We start from the raw sequence: 23634 nt of genomic DNA on the forward strand, positions 1-23634 counted from the left end.
CAAATACTCAACATAACTGAAACATTGCAATCATAGCGATAAGAAGCACCAGGAGCATCAGCCAGCAAAGGCTTGCTTTGAAAGGTGGGCTTCACAGAGTCTCCTAAAGTCAAAAAGGAGGCCCAGCAAAGGACCTACAGAGAATGCTCATTTCAAAGCCTTGGGGCTATCACCAAAAAGACTCCGCTCGTTGCTGTGATTTAATCTCCTCAGGAAATTGTACTTTTGAGTAGAGCCCGTCTGACCAGCGTCTATATTCCTGTTGGCTGGGAAGTATACCATGCCACCAGATTTATTGTGCATATTGCAGCCACATCTTTTGCAACCTATTTCTAGTTATTAGAATCTTCCCAACAGTGAAGCTGTGGTGGTTTTGGAGTCAGTGTGAAATAAGCACCCACAAGATCTCTCTCCCCAGAAGTGCAGGGGGGGGGGGCGAGAGAACATCAATGGCTTGGTAGGTTGTAAGTCACTGTGGGTTGCCCTGGGCAAGATAAAGTGATGAACAAATATAATAAATAAAATAATAATAATAAAATAGTACTGAGAAATACCCAACTGGAGAAAAATGTTTGGATTTTAATTTATTCATTTTATTCACAAGTGCCTGTCCATGCCATGTGGTGAGTTAAGAGTTTAGAGCCAGGACAGAGATCTTACTTCTGTGCAGTTTCAAAATGGTGTAAGACATCGCAGTGAGAACCCGTTCTCCTTCAAGTATGTAGATATCCCAGATCCTGAGGGTTAACGTAAAGGGAGTCTGCAATGAGAGAAGCCATGGGAGGCATCAGAAAAATAACAGAAATCCAGATTTGCCGTAAAAATGTGTGCTTGGGATGATTGGGGTGGGGAAGGCATCAAACAAAAGGCACTCACACGGTCAAGGAAACACTGGAAAAACCATTTCATTGTGTAAAACGTAGTGTTGACTTCCTGGGAGTCCTGCCAAGAAGAAGCAGTTTTATGAACTTCAGATACGAACACAGCATCACGCAAAGTGGCAAAGTGGTTAGTATTATTGAATTTATATTTCAGCCCATTAAAAAAGATTCCCTACAAACAAGGTAATTAAAAAAAACAACCCCTATAATAATTAAAAGAAAAAAGACAGCACATACAAAAACGGATTTTCCTTGCTAAGCACACAGCATAAACATTGGCAACTAAGACAGCATGAACTTCTGGACTGCAAACCCAAAGTGAAATGGCCAAAGTATCTTCAGCCTGAAACTTGACTGCTTTCCTATCCATTCTGTCTTCCCCTCCATGGACAAAAGAAATCCAAAGAGGTTAAACATTGAAGAGGGTGATTGTGAAGAATGCACGGTTTGGGCCATGTGTACTTTAAAAAATACCTCTCCCTGTACGATCACTTTGGTTTGCTGGGGAGAGCTTAGAAGAATGGTTCCTGTAGCACGGTTAAAATGTGTGCCTAGGCATTCTCTACTTACTGCAATGCCCCACTTTCTGGAATATGATTCCATAGGGGAAGACTGCCTTACTCTGAAGCTTCAGGGCTGCATACAAGCAGTCATTTAGGCACAAAGCCTGATCCACCTGGCATAAGAAGAGAAAACCTCTTGTGGCCATACCCCTCTATGTAAAGTTTGATCCAGTTCACCAATTTTGGCCATGATTCTCCTCTAAAGAAATGGATGAAGGAACACAGTATACCTGAGCATGTACAGAATGCCTCTTTCATGCAGAGGCAGCATAGCAAGTAGCTTCCCACCCCACCCCTACACACTATGGCAAACCAGGAACCAAGCCCTGGGACATAAATCCCTTCATTCTCTGGGGCCAATTCCCCTTTCTCAGACCCTGTCATTCTTGCCCATAGTTTAGTCAGAGCAGCCTGGTGCACCCCATATGTTTTCAACTACGACTCCCATCAACCCCCCTACCACTGGCTATGCCAGCTGGGGTTGATGGGAGACGTAGTCCAAAACTTTTGGTAGGTCTGAGAAAGCTGAGCCAAGGGGTGCGTGCCAACTGCAGATCTCATGAACATGACTTAGAAATTATAGTTTGAAAGTTGGGTTTGTATGTTGTGCTTCTGCAGGGCGGGTTTTTGCTGCTGTTTGTAAGTGCAGCTCTTGGGAAGCTGTGGAAATTGCTTGAAGCTGATCAGAAAGCCCAGTGTGCTTGAACGCAGCAGGGTGCAACAGAGGCTTGCCCTTGCCAACCCCTCTTCCTGCTGAGATTGAATGGGCAGAGGCGGAAGTGGTAGCCGTGTGATCTAATTGCATGGGGCTCCTGGGACACTGAGAAGCAAGAATGGAACAGCACACTAGCCTGGGAATAAGGTGCAGTGGGAGGAAGTAGCAGACACCATGGAGAAGGCAGTAACTCTGCCCTACAAGGGTACGTGGCTCTGTCTCTACAGAACAGCTCTACAAATAAGTGTCCCTTCACTGTAGCATCCCAACCATAAAAGAGGCTCCACTGGGATTTCTTAGCCTGACAGAAAGACTTGAGGAGCTGTTAAGAATTATCTACATAAACACACCCAACTTTTGACTCTTCAAATTTAAAAAAGTGGTTGTGCCTCCCTCGCTTTACAGATTTAGCAGCTTGCTGTTTACTTTCATTTATTAGAAGTAGCCTCCCTGAACCTTCAGACACCCAGACGAGGAAGCCTACGGACTCAAGGCAAGATGCACTTGATGTTTCCTCCCCTGGAAGGCAAACTCCTCCAAAATTAAAGCAATAAGCAGCAACGACCTACAGTCCAAACTCTGTATGAACTCTGCTGTGAAAATTAAAACCACAATTTACAGCCTAGAGGTAAGCATGAAAGTGATTTCGGTTTTCACCAGCCAGTAGATTTAAATAATCCTTTTTAAAACTCTCCCTTACCCATGAACAGATTTTGGAAAACCAATATGGCATGCATGAGGTGACTCACTACGTTTAGAACATTTGCTGCAGATATCAAAGATTAAAGACTAGGAATGAAGTCCGTCTGCATTCAGCAGGAACTTTCCTTTCTTATAAATGTGCTCAAGTCCACAACCTAAGGCTACTGTTGATCCTGTCTCTAGCAATTTTAGATCTGAGAGTTAATATCAAACACCCTGAAAAAGAAACTAAATGTACTATACTTCCTAGCAGGAATATGCTTCATGTTTCATAAGCTTCCAGCACAATGGACAAAAAAATATATGAAAGGCTGGAAGCTTTTATGCATTTGGAAATATAGTGAGTCTTCACTGAAATAAAAAGTACTTTGCGCATGAATGTGCACAGAAGTAGAGACCTTTATATAAAGGGCACAACCCGTTACTCAAGGGTTGTATCCTTAAGCCTGGTTCACCATTACATCTCTTTCTTTCTCTGCACTGAAATAATATTCTATCTATCTATCTATCTATCTATCTATCTATCTATCTATCTATCATCTATCTCAGACTACAATTCCTGCATTATCTATCTATCGATTGATCAATCAATGTGGAAATACCACCACCAATTTGTTTTTGACACCTGTTACTGCATAAAAGTGCTATATTCATCCTGATCAAGCTACAGAAGATAATTACTGGTTACTGTTTGATGACCATCTGTCATGGATACTTTAGCTGAGATTCCCGCATTGCAGGGGGGTGGACTAGATGATACCTGGAGGTCCCTTCCAACTCTACAATTCTACAAATTTTTGTTTCTTTATATGTATATTTCCCTTTTTAAAAAACTTGTTTATATGTTGGGTTCATAAAGTCGGATGAATAGCTATGGCAGGCATTATCAAGTTTCCCTTCCTGTATCTTTCTGAGAATTTCGATTGCAGATGCTTGGGAGGTCTCAATGAAATGTTTTGAAAATAAAAAAATAAAACAAGTCAAAAACCCCATAGGTTTCTTGGGGAAAACATAGTGAGGTTCAGATGTCGCACGTCTCAATCTCAGAAGTAACGGAGTGCATTACTTCTGGGTTTCACCGCTTGCGCATGCGCTCCAAATGACGTCACGCACATGCGCAGAAGCGGCGAATTGCAACCCGCGCACACATGCATTGCGTTCCCTTCAGGATGCGAACAGGGCTCCGGAACAGATCCTGTTTGTATCCAGAGGTACCACTGTATTGATGTTAGCGCTAAGCATAGTTGGGCCAAACTGGAACTTGAAAGCCTGCTTCTAAGATGGACTGCAAAACAGTGGTTTGACAAGAGCTAGGATTATAGAGGTTAACATTGGTGCAGATGCAACACTTACTACTGATAGCTCTGAAATGGAAAGAGTGTGGGGTGGGAACCCCCTTGGCATGGGATGGGAGATATGGGATTCCATGGAGTACTCTAAACTTCCTATTCTTGCTGTAAAGGTAAAGGTAAAGGGACCCCTGACCATTAGGTCCAGTCGTGGCCAACTCTGGGGTTGCAGAGCTCATCTCGCTTTATTGGCCGAGGGAGCCAGCATACAGCTTCCGGGTCATGTGGCCAGCATGACTAAGCTGCTTCTGGCGAACCAGAGCAGCGCACAGAAACGCCATTTACCTTCCCACCAGAGCAGTACCTATTTATCTACTTGAACTTTGATGTGCTTTCGAACTGCTAGGTTGGCAGGATCAGGGACCGAGCAACGGGAGCTCATCTTGTTGTGGGATTCGAACTGCCCACCTTCTGATCGGCAAGCCCTAGGCTCTGTGGTTTAACCCACAGCACCACCAGCGTCCCTTGCTGTACTTTCCCATTAAAAAGCATAGGACAGGAGTGGGGAATTTGCGGCTCTACAGATATTGATGGGTCCAAAGGTTGCCATAGCTGGAATACTGCAGTCAAAAGCAATGCCAGGGCGGAAATCACGAAAATGTCTGGGAAAATCCGGGTGTATGACAACCCATGTTGGTAGTATCATTTTTGGCAATATTCCTTAAAATTAGCTTGAAAACCTCTTTTTTGTGTTTGCCAAAAAAAGCTCAACTACTTCTCTGTCCGGATTTTCACAAATATGCCAACCCTATGGACCCCAACTATGGCTAGTGAATAGAGATGCTGGGGGTTTGTTTCCCCATCCCTGGCTTGAGAAACCCCACCTCTTGCTTTTCAGGACTATATACTATTATCACACATTGCTTATGCAGAATTAAACAACCTAAAATATTTATAATCTACGTATCATTACAGACTTAGTTTGAATCATACCACAGCACAACTACCCCCAGGTCTCTGCACACACCGTGCCCATGTTTCCCATGGAGAAGGTTCCAAGTTCAATCCCTTGCATCACTTTAAAAGTATTTCAGGTTAAACTGGCTTTCAGTGGCAGGACTGGGAAAGATCTCTGTCTGTGACAGAACCACTGTCCAGCAAAGTAGATACCGAAAACAGCAGCAACAGAACAATGACCTGATTTGGCATAAAGTAGTTCCATAAATTCCCTACACACCAGCATAAGCAGGCAGGGAAGAATTAAATATCATATTGGACCTTTTGCTGATGGGTTGCCCTTTATGTACTGCATATTCTGATGGCATTTACTTACAAAATGCTGCTTAAGCTTAGACAAAAATTTCTTCATTATTTTCTCGTGATGCTCTTGAAATCTCAACAGCTTGGGAAAACCCGGAATATAAAAACCTAAAAGGTTGGGGTGGTGAGGGGAAGAGAGAATAAAAACATGTTGAACACTAACAAATTCCCACAAAAAAACATGTTCACAGGTTTAAGTGTTGCGGTGAAATAATTCCGATGGGGGCGGAAATCACTTAAACATTAAAATACAATGTAAGGTCTTGTGGTGTATTAAAGATTAATTTACTCATTGTGACGTAACCATAGATGACCAAGAGCCCGTTTCATCAGATGCGTGAAAGCTGGTAAGGCATACAGAAAAGGTAGCAGGCTTTGCACAGGGGCTTTGAGATGCAATACCAAAAGGGTGATTTGGCATTGCAAACCCAGACTGATGCACTCCCTTTTTCCCTGAAGTGCAAAGGTTAGAAGCTCCCAACTGCAGTTTGCAGCAAACCATCGTTTGCTGTTGGGTAAAACCATGCCAGCTATAAGCCTGGGTCTGTTCCTGTAATATCAAACCATGGTCTGATGCTGTACTTCAAGGGTGTCCAACTTCCAAGAGACTGTTATCTACTCCCACTATAAATAAACTGGCAGTGATCTACCCATTGGATTGACCAAAGTTGTTGAGCTTTTTTGGGGGGAGACTTCACCAAAGAGCTTTTTTTAGGGCGCCAAAGTTGTGGAGCTTGAATAGCTGCACACAGCAGGCAAATAAGTACAAGGTGTGAACCAATCCGATTAAGAAGGAAACAGACTAAGGATGGGGAACTTATGGCTCTCCAGATGACATTGTAGTAAACTCTCATCATCCCTGATCATTGGCCATGGTGACTAGGGCTGATAGCAGTTGTAGCCTAATATCTAGAAGGTCATGGTTCTCCCATCCAAGGACTGATTTGCTGGAGGCATGTCCTGTTTACACTGTGGCCAGATGGTGCAAGTAAGCACAACATCAACGTTGCTAACAATGAGCGAGAGACTGAATTAAGAGTTGCTGAGCATTTGAGATTGCCACAATCTTATGTTACTGATTATTAAGTTTATTTATATGCTGCTTTCCCATAATCATGTTTAAAGCATCACCATGCCCTTTATCCTAAATGCAAAAACTTCTTGCCCCAGGTTGAAAATGGCCAGGGAAGAATGCTGCCCTACAGGGGAAATTCCTGCTCTGAGTATGCGGACACTGGAAATTTAATTCCACTCCCGATTTCCAGCTGCAATAATGGATTCAAATGAGGGCAAAACTTTCTGTGCAGCCAGCTCCATGCCCACAGAAAGCAGGTCATGTGCAGGGTTACAGTCCCTGCACATCATCACAAATGACCTCAAAAGAGCATTTTAAGAGGCCTATCATAGACTGCAGAAAAATTCTCGGTTAAAAAACAACACATTTTTTTCCTAAGTATTTTGAGCACATTAATAGCCAAAAGGCCCAGCTTGCCGTACTACAAATCCAGTCCAGACTTCATAATAATAATTGAAAAATCAGGTGAGAATTAATCAGTGCTTTGAAGCAAGATTTGGGTGACATACCATGCATAGCATGCTTGGGTCCTGAGAAGAGTTTCACCAGGGCCCAGAAGGCATCTTCTTCATTCATGTACATAAGAAGTAAAGCTGTGATGTGGCTCATTCCCTGACAATATCCAACTTCCTAGGAGGAGAAAAGGTAGACAAGCGTTTAGGAATTTGCAAACAGCGACAAAACCCAACAAAAACACGCCAGAAATTACATGGTCAATTTGAGTCTTGTGGCGGGAACAGGAAGCTGTTAGGGATGGAAGAACTGCAGCCCTGTGGATCACTTGAAAAGTGTGGCAGAACAAGTGGTAGTTTTGCTGAGGACCTCATTCTGTTGTGGACCATCTTCTTGGAGCCACAGGCCAGTGGGCCAGGTGCAGAGCAATGGATGGAACTATGCAAAAGGCAGAGGTTTCTCCACCCGCACATTCACGCGCCCTTCTTCACCCTTTGTCCAGGCCAGCAAGACGCATGGTTAACCATTGAAGGCACATTCCAGATATGCAGTTCCACCTAGCCCTTGCAACACTTTGGGCTAGTTCTCTCCTGAATCCCTTCAGACTGTAAGTGGAGGCTCACATGGTGGAATGCTATTGTATTCAAATCTAGTCCTTGCGTATAGGAAGTTTGTATTTCAGGAGATGCTTAGGCCACAAACTCTCTCTTTAATTCACCTTTCCTCCCTACTCCCCTTTTGAAAATGTTCACCCAGCATGAGCAAGAATTCCTTTTCCGTGTAATCTGAAAAATAACATATCCCCTTGTTTAGATTTTTACCCTACCCTACCCCAGAGGTTAAGTGTGTATCACAATTTGCAAACTAAGAATTCTGTGGCTGCTCAGAGACCAACAGGTTTTCAGCACCACATAAAGTGGATTACCTCATTAAAGGTTATGCTACAATAAACCTGTTGGGCTTTATGGCGCCATCAGAGTGTTAGTTGGCTTTGCTGCAAAGATTACTCCCCTGGAATTTGAAAACCAAACCCCAAAGGTGGAAAGGGATGCTTTACACTTTTGTAAAGAACAAAAGAGCAAGGCAAAAAAACCCCTCTTCGTTGACCCCAGATTCACTGGCTCCTTATGCTCTGTTAACACTGGCTGCTCTTGATAAAATACAATATTTTATTACTGATCTTGTAAGCTTGTTTCTGATCTCCATGGTTTTAGACAAAAAAAGAGAAATTACTACAGCAACAAAAGTTTTGGTAGCACCTGGTCAATAATCAGAAACACCTTCTTTGAGTCACAACTTGTAGGCAGCACGTTGACTACAATCCAACAACCTTAGTTCCCCTTTAGAAATTCTGCTTCCGTGGCTATGGTCACATTGGTAATGTTCATACAACCAAATATTCGCTTAATAAGCCAGGATACAAATGAGCTGTGTGCACTCGCACACAACCCATTTACAGCTGGATCACTTTCTCTGTTTGTGTGAGTAGCAAAACAGACCAGGAAGACACAGCTAACCACAGCTTCCTGTTACATGTGAGCTGGAAACACTGGTTAGCGTTTTCCATGCAAGCAAGGAATTAGAAACCAAGCCATGGATAAAATTTCACTTGTTTGGAAGCTATTAACTTGTTGTTCACAGATGCACACAACCTGTGCACATCCTGGCGTACTAAATCAGGATTTTATGTGTGTGTGTGTGTGTGTGTGTGTGTGTGTGTGTGTATAAACATTACCTATGCAATATATCAAGAATAAGCGTAGTAACTGAGTGTGTATGAATTTAGATCAATATGCATCCACATACAATGTGACTTACCGTATTATACACAGAATATGCAGCTAAAACATGGAATAAAGCTTGTTGTCTAAAGAGAAAAGACAGTAAATTTTGTAACTCATTCATTGTGCACACTAGTAAAATACTTAATGAATCATGATATAAAACTTCACTACCATCAGGACTTAAGAAGCACATTTTGTACATTTGCATAACCTTTGTAAAAGGATAAATATTTGTAAAATTATTGCACACTTTAATACATTTGGAAACATCTGAAGGCTAACAAGCCAGTCCTCCAACAACCCCATTTTATGTCAAGCCTAATTTCAGACCAAAGTTCTAAAAGAGCCCCACGGCTGCCAAAGAAATGGAGGACTTCTGCAGAAGGGAAGGAGTTTGTGCAATTATTATTGCAATTAGGTGTGCAACAAAATGTTGCAGTGAGGAGAGCTCCTCTTTGGTAACTAGTTATAGACAATGGAGTTGGGTTTCTGCTTTGCACTAAAGACAAGGTGACTGTAGCACACAAGAAATTTAAGTGCGTACCTTATAGCAGGAAAAAGAATATAATTCTGCTGTGTGCAACTGTGTTGTGCTGGAGGTGGGATGGGGCAGGGGCGGGTGTCATCCAGTACAGACCCAATTTAGAAGGATGACAAAGAATACATGGAAAGACACTCCAGTCAGGCAGAACAAGGAGGATGTGGGATGAAACATTTCAATCCCAACTGATTGTTGGGTTCATACAGACGTGGCATTTGGCATTTTCAAAACTGGGTAGAATCAATACTTCATTATATCTGATTTCACAAGTTTGAAATGAAAAGGAGCATTCAAGGACCCTCACTGATACATGGAACACTACACTTCAACCACCAGTTTCACAGATATTAAACTAAGAATATATTATTATGTTAGGAAACCATGTTCATCACGTTCTCCTATGGGATGCAGAAAATGATTTAGTAAGGGAAAACATATTCGGTGAGAGATTATATTACTCCTGTGATCAAGCTTACATGAGGCATTTCCCTCCCATATGCACAAGCTTCTTTATGTATTAAATCTGGGGAAATGCTTTAGCAACATAGGTTCTATCTTGTTTCTCTTAAAGCGTCCTTATTTTAAAAGCTTCCAGTCTCTCTCCAGATGATGCTCTTAAAATTTTACTTCCGAGTGCACAACCATGTGGTATAAAAATGTTTTTATGAATAATAGACAAACATTGGAGGATGCTTGGAGCTTCAGACAGCTGAATAGAGATTTCCATACATTTATCTGCAGCAGCAAAGAAACAACACGCTAAAAGCCAGGGAAGAAGGAAGGCTGCTTTCACAGCCCATCTCAAATGGCCCTTCCCTCAGATGTCACATGAAACCCATGTTAACCTTAAACAATGAGTAATGAAGCTGATTTGCTGAAAACTAGCCATAGTTAGGGACGCAGGTGGCGCTGTGGGTTAAAGCCTCAGCGCCTAGGACTTGCCGATCGAAAGGTCGGCGGTTCGAATCCCTGCGGCGGGGTGCGCTCCCGCTGCTCGGTCCCAGCGCCTGCCAACCTAGCAGTTCGAAAGCACCTCCGGGTGCAAGTAGATAAATAGGGACCGCTTACCAGTGGGAAGGTAAACGGCGTTTCCGTGTGCAGCTCTGGCTCGCCAGAGCAGCGATGTCACGCTGGCCACGTGACCCGGAAGTGTCTTCGGACAGCGCTGGCCCCTGGCCTCTTGAGTGAGATGGGCGCACAACCCCAGAGTCTGTCAAGACTGGCCCGTACGGGCAGGGGTACCTTTACCTTTACCTTTACCTTTACCTTTACCTAGCCATAGTTAGTAATGAATCAAAATCCCTAGTTTGGTCATATATGCCAATTAGTTTCCGGGCCCAATTCAAAGTGCTGGTGTTGACCGGTAACACTTTGCATGGCTCAGGAACTCAATACCTTAAGGACCACCTCTCCCCATACAAACTGACCCGGATCCTGCGCTTGTCATCTGAGGCCTTTCTCTATGCCCCTCACCCCCTCAAGGGTGGCAACAAAAGAACGGGCCTTTTCTGTGATGGTTCCCCGTCTATGGAATGCTCTCCCCAGAGAGGCTTGCCAACATTACATGTCTTCAGGCATCAAGCAAAAACATTCCTCTTTACCCAGGCCTTTGGCCATTTAATAATCTATGACCTGTTAAAACTTGGGGGGGAGGCGAGAGAGAGACTGTTGTTTTGATTATTATGTTATTATGCTATCATTGTGCTTTTTATTATGTTTTTATTATTGTGCTCCATAAAATGTGTTCTTAGTGTTGTACACTGTAAAGCAGCCCTGGCCAACATGGCGCCCTCCAGAGGCTTTTGACTACAACTCCCATCAGCCTCAGTCAGCACTTGTTGGCTGGGGCTGATGGGAGCTGTAGTCCAAAAATGGGGTAGGGGGGGAGACACCAGTTTGCCGACAGCTGCAATAAAGGGGAAACAAAAGCTTTCCAATTCCTCCTGTTACTGCCTGGGAAGAAGGGTTGGGGAGAAGAGGGGGAGCACGCCTGGTTTAGCACAATGTCCAAATGTGGCCACTGTTTCCACAAATCAATAATGGCAAAGGATCTTGGGGAGGTGTTCTGAAGGTCTGCAATACAAAAGAAAAGGTGTAGAATAGTAGGTTTTTGCTTTACTTACTTAACTCCATATCGGTCTCTAAACATGATATGATCCCGGTATGTCCGATTTACATCAAGGTCAATCTGCCTGATATCTGGTGAGGTACCTCTTGCTTGGGTTTTTAAGGTCTTGTGGGAGGAAGGAGAAAATAATCAGCAAGTGTATGTATCGCAACCTCACAGTTCATGCCTATGTTCTAGACTGGGCATGCAGCTGGGAGAATTTCTACATAGGAATGCAAACCAGTTCTCTTTCAATAGTTCACCTGCACACCTGCATACCCAACCCTACATTTGAAGTCAACTAAAGCTTCATTATTATATTTCCCTAACAGTAGATCAGTTATTAATTCATACCTAAAGAATTCTAAGACTTTCAGCAATGGTCCATTTCCCTCTCAACAGTTTTAAATTTTTATTTTTTTTAAATTGCCCAAGCCTTTCCTTTAAATGTAGACACTTGAGTTTTTCATGTCCTGGTGGACTTTTTTTCTTTCTTTTCCTGCACACATCACTAGATGGCATCTGTAACCTTTGAAGATAGGCCCAGTTCTCTTAAACCCTTTTTATTTGTTTTTTCTGTAGTTCACTTGTAATCTTCGTTAAGGTTAGTTGTAGGCCATTTCAAATTCTTCTGAATCTTGATGAATAGTTCCACTGGATCTTAACAAGCAGCAATGAACTGAACACAGGATGACAGCCATGACCCATAACTAAGAAGAAAGGGTAGGATCTGGACAAAGTACTTCTGAGGCCAATTAATTTAAATGGGAAAGTTAAGCAAATGCTTTAAGTACTTTTAAATTCAACCAATTTTAGTTGGAAAGATTTAACTGTGACTAGATTATAGCCTGAATCTCGATTTATACATCTATGTCATCTATTCATATTACACTAAAGGCTTGACTGGCCCAGAGATCTCACACATGAAGCAGAAGGAGATAGTACCCCTTCACCAATATGATGAGCTCTAGATGTTTTGCACTACAACTCTCAGTAGGAGGTTACCAGGTTGGCAAGACTGGAGATAGTAGACTCCTAAGAAAGTAAGAGTGGATTGTGCCATTTCAGGATGTAAAAAAATGCCTTTTTAAAAATGCTAGCTTCAAATAAAATCAGGTCTGAGAAAAACAAAGTCTCTTCTAACCTGCTACCTACCAGGTTGGACTGCTGTTTGCAGGAAGGCTGCGTCTGTTTGCTTTAAACATAAGGGAGGACACTCCAATATGTGACATCTCCTGTCCCCAATCGAATCTAAAGTGGTACAGCCCATTCTACCATCCAGTAGACACCTTTTTCCGTATGGAGCATGTCAGTCAAGCACATACGACTTAAAAGCTGGCAGAAGCTTGTCAGAAAGGCTTTCAGGGTATTAGGGAAATGAAACTGGAGTTTATATACAAGGTCTGTTTTTGTTAGATTCAAAAGCTTGCTTCCAGTCAAGGACATGGAGCCCAAGCTGGTATAACACAAGGTCTCTGATTAGGTTTAGGCAGTGCTTTTTTCGGGGGGAGACGCAGGGGTATGCATACACCTAAACATTTTGTGAACCTAAGTCTAGCCTCATTGAGGGGCAGTATTTCAATATGACTAGGAAAATGAGAGTACCCCTAAACATTTTTTTCAGGGGGGTAAAGCACTGACTTTAGGGAAGTGGCCATTGCATACTGGCTACATGCACAGGTTCAATTCCCAGCATCTGCAGGTAGCTAGTAAAGACCCCTGTCTGGAAAGCTATTGCCAGCAGTGCAGGCGACACTGAACTAGATGGATCGGTGGTCGGCCTTGAGGAAAAAACCAACGCACCTCCTATGCTCCTAAGGCTTCTTTTGTGTGGTGGTGATATTCTTTGTTTTTACTTTAAAGCAACCACAAAAGGGTCTCCTTCTGATGAGAGTAATGGACCACTGGCATTAGGATGAAGAGGAGTTTAACCCTTTCCCTATTCTATTTTTCCAATATAAAAAAATAATCCCATTCCCCAAATATGGTATTAGGTCAGCTGCGTTGGGTGGGGGGTAGATTCATGCATCTGAAACACCTCTGCATTTTCCCTCAAGGAGGGCAAAGAGCAGTGGGAATCAGAGTAGGACTTAGATTGGAATCAGCTTGGGTAGAACTTGCCAATTACCACCACCCCCATTTTTCTTAAAAGTTGGCAGCGTGGTGGTAGAGGAGCCCTGATCATAGCTCTGCCACATCATGTCTGTTTCCAGCTTCAGAGAGTGGAGTGGGTGTGCATGCTTTAGCATGGGAGGAAACAGCAGAGGCAGAAAAGGTGAAACAGCTTGCTAAAGAGAAAGCGCCCAGTGGCTTCTAGGAACAAGACTATCCTGTTTTTGAGTAGTGCAGTTGCAGGCTGAGAAATGGGGACATTTCCTGGAAAACAACTGGACGTAGTTAGGTTCCTATTAATAGGATTTAATCAGGACTTTCGAGAAAGATGCCTCTCAACTTTTGAACCGTTCCATCTAAAGGGCGACATGAGCAGTGGACATTTTAAGTGTGCTAATCAAGAGTATTTGCAAGCCATTGTTCTCTGTGTGGATTCTACATTTTCTGAGAACTCAAATATTTGCTTCTAAAAAGGAACCTGAACGCTGACGCATATTCAACAAACAAGGATATAGAAACCGGTGCCAGAACCATGGAAATTAGTCACTGACTTTTTCCACAATGAATGCTTTCATTAAAAGCTGATCAACCTTTTCTCCTTTGAGGCAAAGGGAATCATGAAGGCTATACACAGATTATCATTCTATCTGATAGTAAAGTTGGAGGTATGAAACGGATAAGAACAATCTTTATGAAAGCAGTTAGTCCTTACTAAACTAGATTTTAATTAAATAATAATAGTAATAATAATAATACAATTTGTTGTATTAGTCATATCATGGAACACTAAAGCACTATGCGGTAAGTAATTTTCAAATACTTAGGCATAATACAGTATTTCTGATTTTTTAGAAACTCACATTGTAATAGTCTTTCATTTCTTCTTTCATTTTAGGGACATCAAGCAACAAAGACCAGACTTCACCTCTCAGCTGCAGTGGAATTCCTTTATAAATTCTCCTATGAAACTGTGTAAATAAACAAATAAGCAACATCAAGCAGAAGTAAACCACAAAAGATTTGACGTGGTAACTATACCAAGACCTATAGCCTGGAAACAAAGTAAATGGTATTATTAATTTGGACAGAAGTGGCCTGTGTTTGTGTGTACGCGCATGACGGTTTCAATGATATTCTCTCTTTGTTGATTCAGTAGGTGTGCCATGCACTGAAAAGTATCTGAAAAAAGGAGGAAGGGGTAATGTGAGGAATTATAAGGGAAATAGTTGCTCTGCCATGTGGGTTCACAGAAGGTAATCAGATGTGCTCCCTAACAGACCTTTTTGGCTGCAGTTTGAGCACTCATACAAGACCACTGATTTTGCTCCTTAAAAAAACAAAAGTTCTTTTATTTGTGTAAACAGCAATTTTCGGGGGGAGAGAATCAATAGGGTCACATATACATATATAGTCAAACCAGAGCCTTGATCACCACCATTCATCACAATATGTCACCTGTCACCACTACTTATAACTTACCAGCTACTATTGTTATGGCCAGCGGCAAAATGAAATTGAGTTGAACTGCGATCAGTGTGATGTCTCCAAAGACAATGGTGCAAAACGTGGCAATATAAATACAGGACATGATGCCAGGATTGAAAGAGCAGCCATATATGAACCATGCTAGATTAATTTGACACAGGTGTCCTCTCCTGTCTTCAACCACAAAACCACGGACACTGGTGGACCACAGTTTGGGAGCCCCTCTTTAAAGTGTAGAAAGTGGAGACTAGACTGCACCATGGATGCCGCATGTACAGCATAAGAAATATACACACACCATCAACCCCAACACTTAAGACATAGTGGCAACTTTCCGCAGCTGCATCATATTGTGGCCTACTACTTTCTTCCTTGCTCCTTCCTTCCTAAAGGGTCCTAATATCCACCCCCATACCCCTGTGCAGTAATGTTCCCAAGTGTACAATGCTAAGAATGGCCATAACTTCAAAATCATTCCTACAGCTGTTTTACAATGCAAAAACTGTTTGCATAGAATACTGTGTACAAAATTCAAAATATAAGCTAATGCAAGCATTTGGAGGGAAACCACAGTTGTTCACCATTTATACCTTTCCCCCTCCTGCCATTCCTCTGCTTGAACTCATAAGAATCTAATCAATTTTTTAAAAAAGAGAGAATCAGAAGGCTGTTTACGCATCTCTTGTGCAACATCTAGTTGGCCCTGAAAGGCATACTGATATAGAACACCTAGCTAAATGGCTAATTGGCTGTGGGTTTCAGCTGAGATGAGTCTCACCAAAAGCACCACGTTCTGGAAGGTTAAAACAAAATCAATAACTGATTAGACACTTAATCTCCTGGCTCCACGTTGTAATTTACAAATCAAATGAATTCATAAAGGATTTCACAGTTATAAACCTTTAGCTGCTATGTCAAATACTGAATGGGGGAAAAACTAGTGGAGGATTTTGCAAGCTAGCTCTGTGGTTCAATTCCATTACATGGCGTGACTGTTACTTTTAACCTTGCAATGAAAATTAAATTCTTCAAAGCAACACCCTTTCTCACAGCCACACACACAAATTAAAAAATAACTGGATGCTTAAAGTTCCAAATTATTGTAGATAATAAGTATTAGAAATCTTTCCTATTATGTGGTCATCACTTTTACCCTCGGTCACTTACAACGCGACAACCAGGATGTAGTTCTATCCCATTGGCTGTGGAAACTGTGATTAGCTTCTTCAAAAGCCGGCTCAGATATATGGTCCGTTTGGGTGCTTATGAAGGCCCAACATCCTGTTCTCGTGGGAGAGTAGCTCTCATATACTCTCACACATTGCTACACTCTGACTATAAGGGCAGAGGTGGGTGTTCCGCATAAATGTTTGTAATGCTTCTGTACAGAAGTCAGAATTGTGTGATTATTCCCCCTCAGAAGAAAAAGGAAGAGGAAGGGAGAATTCTGATTCAGCCCTCGTGCATAGAAGCATCATCACGAAACATCTTCATCACGTATTCCGTTATGAATATGGGCATGTTTGCTCAGTCCTCTGCCCAGAAAAAGGGATCTTTGACCCAGGTAAGCATCTGCACTCCGCTATGGGCTAAAGGACCACTATAGGAAAATCACTATACACAGACACCAATTTCTAAAATGTGAATATTCTCTTTCTGGTTGTAAGGGTGAACAGGATAAGGAAACAGCAGTATCTGTCGTGCACACGAAGGGTAAATGAAATATAACGGATGAATCACCGCTGTCTGATGCAATTATAATTGATCAAGGCAGAATGAGGAAATGGCGGGATGCAGCGCAAACAGCTGCATCAACAGCTGCCGCGCACTCCAGGCCAAGCGGGTATCGGGCCTTATGGGAATATGCCAGCTGTGAGAATGGTAAATCTGCTCCGATTACACAGCACTAGATGAGTGGGACAATGTTTCTCGGAAACAGCAGTTCATTAAGTTCTTTCTGAAGGGATAAATCGAATCAGGCTTAGCTAATGTGCAATAAAAGTTATCGTGATGGGGGGAAAAGCAAAGGTATTTTTAAAAAGAAAAAATGTGGCAAAAACTGGACAAATTAGATTCTTATCATAAATTTGCAAAGTGCTTTATATTCTGTGTACTTCTTCACAACAACCCTGTGAGATAGGCCACGGCTACTCCATTTCCCCACATGATGGGAAGTAAAGCTGATGGTCCACAAACATGGCTTATGAAAATAAATATGTACACCTTGACTTTCCATAATCACCATAAGACCCACAACTAAATGTTTCCTATTGCTATTTAAAATCCCGAGCTTTTTACACTGACTGACACACATACACACCCAATCCTTGAGATTATTCTCAGTTAGTGAATGCAACTGTGTGCACTGAGGGGGGGGGCGGTGTTAATTCTTTTGAAACTCTAATATCACTTGCCATCACATGTCTACTTTAGAGTGCTGCAGCCAGATGATGATTCCTTTACAAAAATACTTTTATATTTGCAATCAGATTTGTTGTGCTTTAATAATAATAATAATAATAATAATAATAATAATAATAATAATTTATACCCCACCCATCTGGCTGGGCCTCCCCAGCCACTCTGGGCAGCTTCCATAGAAACCAAAAAATACAGTAAAATATCACACGTTAAAAACTTCCCTGAACAGGGCTGCCTTAAGATGTCTTCTGAATGTCAGGTAGTTGTTTATCGCTTTGACACCTGCTGGAAGGCATTCCACAGGGCGGGCGCCACTACCGAGAAGGCCCTCTGCCTGGTTCCCTGTAGCTTTGCTTCTCGCAATGAGGGAACCGCCAGAAGGCCCTCGGCACTGGACCTCAGCGTCCGGGCAGAATGTTGCTTTCAGGTGCACACTTAAAAAGGGTAACAACACTCGAGTTTGAGTGGCCTTTCCAGCCAATTCCAATTCAGAAGCGAAGTCACAAAATAATGGACCATATCAAACACATGGAAAATGTACATTAATTGTTGCTGAAAAGATTCTGAGAATGTTGAAGGGTAGCGTCGGGACAGTACTAGCAGTCAAAAAGAAGCCTTCAGACCCATGCTACATATTTTTCCAGACTTTCCTGCAGGCTACTGACACTTAAATCTAATTGATCTTGTTCTCCAAAAAGGAAGCCCTTTATTACAGACAGATGTTACCAGATTCTGGCTTAAAAAAAGGAAAACCAAACTGGATTAAGGATTCCCATTGCCTGTCTCAGATTTCAGAGACACAGAAAAGACAGAGAAAATCTTATAAGCTGCCAATATTGAGGGTATGTTCTTCGAAGGAATAAAAATACCGTTTTGTTGGCACTGGCTTAGCTGATACAAGATATTTTTTTAAAAACATCTTTATGGGAGCAGAATGAAGGCCATGCAACCACAAGGAAACAGGCAGGGTGAAATCCAGCTGTGGCAGCAGCCTCATCCTGAGCTTAGCTCTGTTCTGCATGCGGAAGGTTGAATTCCTGGCATCTCCAGGTGGGGTTAGGATTCTCTGCAGCCTCAAGCCCTCGACAGTCACAGCCTGTCTGAGCAGACAATACTGAGTTAGATGGGTCAATGGTCTGACTTGGTGTAAGGCAGATTCCTATATTCAGGGTATTTTTTAAGAAGTGAGAGCTGGACCATAAAGAAGGCTGATCGTCGAAGAATTGATGCTTTTGAATTATGGTGCTGGAGGAGACTCTTGAGAGTCCCATGGACTGCAAGAAGATCAAACCTCTCCATACTGAAGGAAATCAACCCTGAGTGCTCACTGGAAGGACAGATTGTGAAGCTGAGGCTCCAGTACTTTGGCCACCTCATGAGAAGAGAAGACTCCCTGGAGAAGACCCTGATGTTGGGAAAGATGGAGGGCACAAGGAGAAGGGGACGGCAGAGGACGAGATGGTTGGATAGTGTTTTCGAGGTTACCAGCATGAGTTTGAGCAAACTGCGGGAGGCAGTGGAGGACAGAGGTGCCTGGCGTTCTCTGGTCCATGGGGTCACGAAGAGCCGGACACGACTAAACGACTAAACAACAACAAATTTTTTAAGAAGAGGAGAAGAAGAGCCCTGCAGGATCAGACCAAAGGTCAGTCTTGTGCAGCTTCCTGCTTCCCACAGCAGCCAACCAAATGGCTCTGGAAAACTGCAGAAGAAGCAGTATGTGCAAGTAATGACCCTCTCCTGTTGTGGCTCCTGCTGCCGCCTCCAATCTTTGAGGTTCTATCAGGCTATTACTGGTGGGGCACACCTGGCTGTAATCTAGTTCTGTAAACTCCCCACAGTGGTACATTTTCTGCCAATAGCCACCATGAAACAACAACAGCACCGTAAAATTGTTTTGTAATAATTTTCATCTCAGAAATCTTTCCTTTGCATACTGTGGTTCCTGTTTTAAATTGTTTCTGGATATTGTTTACTATTTTGGTTATGCCTTTATACTCGTTGCTGGCTGCTCCAGGCATCTCCATTGGAGGCGGGAAGAGGCTTATTATAGAAAGCCAAACAAAATATAGAAGTATTTTCAAATGCAAGGCCTTTCCAGTTTTCCACAAGTATTCCCAACCATGCAATGGAATATTTCTGTCAATAGCTTGATACCATTCAATTATATAATGTTCTCATCTTCACATTCAGAATCATGCTCCAATATTTTAATGCACATATTTGATAATATAGGCTTAGTTTCAAAAATAAGAGAACCTGGTTCTCAAGCATTTTTTCCCCTTGTGCTAGCACTGGCAGCCATGTTTTTCTGCAAGCCTTCCAGAGCTCAAAAATCAAGGATTAGACTCTTATGTTTCATAATGACTGAGATAAACATCTCCCCAGCCATCTCCATCCCTCCAAATCATTCATGAAAAGGACAAAAAGCCCTGTGTATTCCTTTAGGGCTTCATTATCTTGTACAAACAAGAAGCTTCACAGGTATTCTTACTTTCCTGAGTTTGTAGGAACCAAGACCTTGTTCAGCATAAGGAGAAAAATCTCAGGGTCACTGCAAAGAGCCCTTATCCTCTCTCCTTTCATCCCTTCTCTCTTCAGAGCACCTGGTTTCTTACTGGACTCAAATAACCAGGAATTAACAGCTGAAATAAATTAACAGGAAACAAAGCACCAGAAATTGCTCTGGGGTCCAAGATTAAACCACGTGCTACCAATATGGAAAGCAAGCAAGCAAAATGGTGTTGGGAGACACAGAATAGCATCCAACTAACTCATTCTATCACTGCAAGGATTTCCACTTGTGCCACGGCACCCCTCTAGCCCCCTACACCCACTAAATATGTTTTGGGGTTTCCCCCAACCTTCCAGAGCAGATATCCGGAGGTCGTGGGGTGCATGTATGGGTGGAGGGAGTTCTGTTCCATAAGCAGAATTCCTTGCACTGACATGATGCATTAGCTGGAAACTGAGAGGGTTGGAAGGGCTAATCAGTGTTCTCTTTGCCACTTGTTATTGTATTGTTTGTATATGTTTTGCTGGATCCATTTTTAATTTTGATTCTTGATGTAAGCTTGGTTACATGGCGTTATCTAAATACAATAAATAAACAGAAGTGATCTGCAAGTGGCTGTAGCAGCTGCTAGAACCCATAGCTACTACAGTCACGTGGAGGCTTCGCACCATATGGAGCCTCATTCATTGACTTCTGTGTGAATCAGAGATGGGACAGCAAGAGGAAGCCTTGTTGCTATCTCCTTCTGAATCTCAGAGAGGCTTTTATTTATTCTTTGGAAGCTATGGACAGGGGAATGGAGAACAAGGGGACAATTTGACACAGAGTGTCTCAATAAACTCTAAATTATTTTCAGCCACCTCAAGCCTGGCAGTTTCTCCCCCCTCCTCCCTGATGCTTCCTTATTTCTTTTCTCTCAGTCAGATAGCTACTCCATCAACAAGCGAGTCAGATGGCACAGCAAAGAAGACATTTGAATGTGAATACAGTGAATGACATTTTTATTCAAGGCACCCTGAAAGTTATGGTCACACCAGGACAAAGGAGGCTTTAATGCCTGCCGTGATTGATGGCTTGATATGCCCTATCTCAGCTGCAGGATATAATTAAGATGCAAACACATAAACTCAAAGCACCAGGTCAAGAAGGGCTGTCAAGCAGCATACAGAGAGGCAAACGTGTTGATTCCCTATGCTACTAAAGAAAGGTTGCAGGTTATTGGAGTTGGGGTGTGTGTGTTCATGTTAGGAAGGTGGGATGTTGAACAAGTACTTCCCTCTCTACAATTTATATACTATGCAGCACACAAGATTTGAGAAGTGCTTTAGAAGTTTTTGCTGTCCTTGTGCTCCAAACAATGCTGCAAGTCAAGGCAATAACTTATGCCCATTTTAGAGATAGGAAGCTGAAGTCAAAATTGAGGCTTGGCCAAGACATATCATCCATTTTCAAAAACTTTGCCAAATTGGTGTGATAGGGACCATTCTAATGAAAGAATAGCGAATGTCTCCTTCCCTTACATTCCACAGAACAGCTTCAACGTCCTTAAATGCCTTTGCCAGCATTTCTCTTCCCAACTTTAGAAAAGACCAACAAAGGGAGGGAGGAGGAGGGAGGCTAAATAGTAAAACATTTTCTATAGTAAGAGCCTCCAGAGAGAAAGGGCTGTATCACAAATTGGTGCAATGTGCTTAGTTTCTGAGGTTCTTTTTCAATGCGGCACACAAAACATGTACCAGTTAATACAATTGCTGCTGTAGTAGGAGGAGAATAATAATAATTATTTTTAAAATAGGATTATTAAAAGAAAAGGAGTTCCAAAACATGCCCAACATGGAAACTGGGAGTTTGGGGATCTCAAATTTTGCACTTGTACATCACTGGTTTGTGGGCAGTTAGGAGAGAAAAGAAAAGTTATTGCATCTACAGGAACCCTGTTATTCCTCTTAGATGGACACTGTTGAACATAGTGATGGTCCAAGCCCATTTCTTAGCACTTTCTACCCAAATCTGATCAATCAGGATTCTGCCCTCTGGCAAAGAGAAATATGACCAAAAGCAAATTGCTATATATCCCTCCCATCTTGCAAATCTTCCTTTCCTGTACATTTCTACCCAACAGTGTAAGTCCCTTCTGTCCCGCTTGGATTTCCTCCCAGACCATCTTCTCCTGCTCTTCTCTTTTCTCTTCTTGGACCTACGGGACCACCTCTCCCGGTATGCCCCACGGACCTCAAGGTCCATAAATAGCAACACCCTAGTGGTCCCAGGCCCTAAAGAAGTTAGATTAGCTTCAACCAGAGCCAGGGCCTTTTCAACCCTGGCTCCGGCCTGGTGGAATGCTCTGCCTCATGAGACCATGAGGCACCTAATCATAAGCCTGCATTTTTATCAAAGCTTATATATTGCAATCAAGGCTTGTATTTAAAAATGAGCTTAAAAAAGGATTTTCAAATGTTTCATGCCAGGCAGAAAGAACCTTGGCAAGAGGTTTTTCTCCTAAGACAAGGGGGCCCCATTGATTTATAGTAGAAAAACAATTCTCAAAGTCATAAAAAGGGAGAATTACATATGCTGCCCTTGCAGACTGAGAAAACACAATTAAAGGCAAGGGTAAATAGTAAAATAATACCAATGTGCCTCCCAGTAAAATGAGCCAGATCTTCTTTCTAAGGTTGAAAGGCCAAGAGCAGTGAAAAAGGCAACTGGCTTGGCTAGAAGAAAAGAGAGCATTTTTGGGAAATCTTTTAAAGCTGTTTTTTACTGAGTTCCTTTTTACTTTACAAAGGCTTTATTCTTTTAAAAGGCTACCTATGATAAGTGAATGAAATATATTAGCTTAAATATATTGGCTTAAATGTAATTATGCAAAGGATTTAAGGAATGCTAGATTCTTATTTCATATGGTTGTAAGAGTTGTATTTATCCTGAAATTAAGTCAGCCACCAGTCTAGCCCCCCTGCTAGACAGAAGACGCCATCCAAGCACTCTTGATATATAGTTGTCAGGCATTTGTTTAGAAACCTTAAATGAAGGAAATCTTTCAATGTTGATGTGAACTCAAGATCCTTGACATCTGTTGAACATAAAAATGTAAGAATAAACATTTGTTTTAGAAGGCAATAGGGCAAGGAGGGCAAGAGGTGAGCTGGTAATTAAGATTCCATGTAAGATATATTATTACTTATTTGTCACATATATAGCTCTTTGTCTCCCTTATAAGGGCAAGGAAGTGGGTGTATCTTTTGTGGGTGTATCTTTTGTGATTGGTTCTACCAAACAGCCAATAGGAATTTCAACCAGGCTGATTGGACAGAGGCAGCCACAGGAGGAGCAAAGGGGGCTGGATTAAGGGAATATAAGTGCTGGCCAGGATGGCAAGAGGCCAGGCCAGAGCTTGGTAACCATATACCACTGTGCCTCTCATTTATTTGTCTGACAAATAAATTATTATTTTAATTTCTCTATTGCTGCGTTGAATATTTCATTCCAGCTAAGCGTTAACCACAAGCAGGGTGCTACAACCAGGGCCCTGCAGGATCTGATTTCCTTCCGCAGGGCCTGTAAGACAGAGTTGTTCCGCCTGGCCTTTGGCTTGGAGCCAATTTGATTCCCTCCCTCACTTTCTTTTTTCTTTTCCTTCTCCTCCTGCGATGAGGCTACATTTTAAT

At 42.3% G+C, this 23634-nt stretch overlaps 1 protein-coding gene and 1 long non-coding RNA gene across 10 annotated transcripts in view; both read right to left on the reverse strand.

The window, feature by feature from the left end:
• The window catches only part of LOC310826340, a 264239-nt gene that overhangs the window by 20853 nt on the left and 219752 nt on the right, over positions 1–23634 (reverse strand). The gene's annotated exons all lie outside the window — the stretch shown is intronic.
• USP6NL (USP6 N-terminal like) overlaps positions 1–23634 on the reverse strand; it is a 135548-nt gene that overhangs the window by 20853 nt on the left and 91061 nt on the right. For all 9 annotated transcript variants that reach the window (XM_083700156.1, XM_083700160.1, XM_083700157.1 and 6 more), the window contains 7 exons: positions 14403–14510; positions 11447–11556; positions 8817–8865; positions 7055–7175; positions 5484–5578; positions 877–942; positions 661–760 (listed from right to left, as the gene is read on the reverse strand). In XM_083700156.1, the coding sequence (XP_083556282.1) occupies positions 661–760; positions 877–942; positions 5484–5578; positions 7055–7175; positions 8817–8865; positions 11447–11556; positions 14403–14510 (649 nt within the window). The remainder of the gene's footprint in view (positions 1–660; positions 761–876; positions 943–5483; positions 5579–7054; positions 7176–8816; positions 8866–11446; positions 11557–14402; positions 14511–23634) is intronic.

The sequence above is a fragment of the Podarcis gaigeae genome (genome assembly GCF_964106915.1).
Source record: "Podarcis gaigeae genome assembly, chromosome: 10".
NCBI lineage: Eukaryota > Metazoa > Chordata > Lepidosauria > Squamata > Lacertidae > Podarcis > Podarcis gaigeae.